Raw genomic sequence first — 2,874 nt, forward strand, 5'->3', positions numbered from 1 at the left:
ATGGCTACCAACAACGTCCACACTCTACTATCTTACCATGCATTGATTGGTAAAGTGTCTTACGATTCATTTGCAGCTGATGTTCATTTTTTGTTTTGTTTTGTTATATATATACTAACTTAAACAATATGATTAATTGTTCACTGCAACAGAACCTCTGAATCCCAACCCTGTCACCGAGCTGGAGAGAGTTGTGAATGAATTACAAGTGAAGTACAAGACATATTGCATTGAGTTCAACGTTGAGAATGTGATTTTTCTTACGATTCATCTTTCTTATTTGATATAACAAAATGCGAATAATCTGAATCCTAACCATGTTTTATCATTATGTGCTCTTGCAGGCGGTTGTGATGCTCCCCACTATGTTTGGAAATGACTTTGGATACGAAATAGGTCGTTACGCGACATTGGTCGACCCAAACCATAACGAGTTTGAGGTTTTGGTTGAGAAGAGTGAGGGCAGAATTTATCTGACCAAGGGATGGGGTGCGCTGCGTGATTTCTACGACATCAACCTTGGTTCTTGGGTCACGGTTGTTTATGTTGGTCTAGGGAAGTTTGGGATGAACATAAAGGATAGGTTTGGGAACCTGATTCGTTATCCTTCTTTTGTGCCTCCAATGAAATTTAACATTGATAGGGAGTTCATGCCTTCGTCTGGTGATATTCTTTGCAATATGGAATCACCCGGTTATCAGCAGGCAAGATTTCAAGAATATTGTATTTTTGCGCATGAATCCCTACTCATTATGTATAGAAATCTTTAAAATAATACTTGCTGGTTTCAAGTCTTAAATTGTATATCTAGGACTTCGAGGGATATCTGTATCTACCAACAATACTATTTAAAATTCATGATACATATTTTCACTTGCACTTTAGTTGTAGATAACATATGCTTAGTGAAGGTTGAATATTAGCCCAATGAAATAAACAAGTCCATAAGCAAGTAGTCCATGCTATATAACCTGATTCATCTTCATTTTAGTATTGGAGACCCTTTTAACGTGTATATATGTATTCAAAATACTAAATAAAGACATAAATACCTTTTTGGCTTGATAAATCAGTATAAAACAAGGTACTTACTACTACCTAAAAATGGTTTCGTAAAAAAAAAAAAAAAAAAAGCTTCACAATTTAATCATAAGTTATATCGAACAAACTCCACAACTTAAAATATTTTTTGACATATTATAATGACCCAACATACCATTTTTATGTGAAAATTGATGTGGGTGTCCACCGTTGGGAATATAAACAGGTTAAAAAAAGTTTAATCTCTCCTTCAAAAAAAAAAAAATTAATCTCATTTATTGTTTCCAAACTAAATTCATTAAGTCTTCACACGGTGCTCAATCAACGTTGTTAGAAAAAATACTCAGTTGCATATTGTATTCCATTGAGACAACAAAGTTCAATTATCTATGTCAAGGGTTATTGGGAGCTTAAAGGTCCTATTTGTAGCACGAGAACTGCTAGCTACAGTTGCTTTAACACTCGCTAAAAAACACTCGCTCAATTAGGATGACACGTCCCACTTTTTGCTAGTGAGTAAACAGGCAACCGCTTCTCTCACAACATGTTCTGCAATCTCTCTCTCTTTCTCCCCCTTCATCATTCGTCTCTCTCATCACAACCCATCATCCCACACCACGAGTTACAACACATCTGTTCAGTAAGTCACTGCCTCACTTAACCTTCACAGACCACAAAATTAGATTCCTCTTTTACCTTCCTCAAAGAGATACCCTTCAAAATTCTACAAAGAAAGTCGACTAATCACTGGCTCCATCTTCGTTTTCAAATCAATCTCGAAACCCATCTTTATACACAACAAATTCAAAATTTAAAATTCAAGTTCAGGTTGGTTCCCTTCTTTGGTGAACCCTTGTAAGAGGAGTGAGATAGAGATACACGATAATGAATTAGAGTTTGATCTAACAGGCCTACTAAAGATTAATAACAACAAACAAAACTCAATTCAAGACACACACACCAATCCACATCGTTTTGCAAGAACCCAAGCACAAGTCTCCACCAAGAAATGAGAAAACTAGTTTTTTCTGTAACGTTGATATGTTTTAGAAATGTCATCAAAATAGGGTTTTTTTTTTGTTGGAAAAGGAATCCTCAAATTAAAGTTGATAGATAGATACGATTATTTAAAAAGTGGGGATTTACATTGCAAGTGTTGCTATGATTCCATGAAATATGAGAATAACGAGAGGCAAGGAATTTTTTGTTTTGTTTTTGACAGAAGGTGGGACATTGAAAAGGTGAGATTTTTTTATTTTTTAATAATAAAGAAAAGGTAAGATTTTTCTGACGGGGACAGCCGGTCAGCCGGTTAAGAATTGAAAAAGCCTGGTGACGTGCCTTGAGAAACGAGCGAGTGTTTTTTAGCGAGTGTTGAAGCAACTGCCAACTGTGGCTAGCAGTTCTCTTTGTAGCACATTAATACCAATGACATCAAACAAACTCCAATCATACTTAGTGTATTTTAATTAATCAGTTTGGTTACATATAATCAGTTGCATGCTTCTGCACTTGCTGATATAATCTCAATTACCTATATACTGTTTATATAAAGGAACTCTGCAGATTTATCTTTTAAATCACAAGTTGCGGTACTTATGGTCATAGAATATGAAGATCAACAAAAAGCGAAAGGATTGTGATGGACCTGCTCCATTGTCTGACATTACTAATGGTATTGCTTTGAAACATTCAGCTGATTGTGGATTATATATTTTTTTCCAGGTGATACTAATTTTACAATTGTTATGTTGTGTTACAGCGTTGCTAACCACTCACATCCCGAAAACAGGTAGCAATGGTAGTAAACTCAAACCCATTGCACCTTGGTAG

The 2,874-nt window shown here is 35.4% G+C and overlaps 1 protein-coding gene across 1 annotated transcript; it reads left to right on the forward strand.

Moving 5' to 3' along the window:
- On the forward strand, positions 1-2,874 carry LOC146921993 (uncharacterized). The gene is made up of 5 exons (XM_085711427.1): positions 1-49; positions 153-250; positions 345-704; positions 2,650-2,716; positions 2,804-2,874. Exons 1-5 carry the CDS (start codon positions 1-3, stop codon positions 2,872-2,874), a joined length of 645 nt encoding a protein of 214 aa, XP_085567553.1.

This window comes from Medicago sativa, chromosome 5 (genome assembly GCF_051527215.1).
Source record: "Medicago sativa cultivar Bolivia chromosome 5, Bolivia_mono, whole genome shotgun sequence".
In the NCBI taxonomy this organism is placed as follows: Eukaryota; Viridiplantae; Streptophyta; class Magnoliopsida; order Fabales; family Fabaceae; genus Medicago; species Medicago sativa.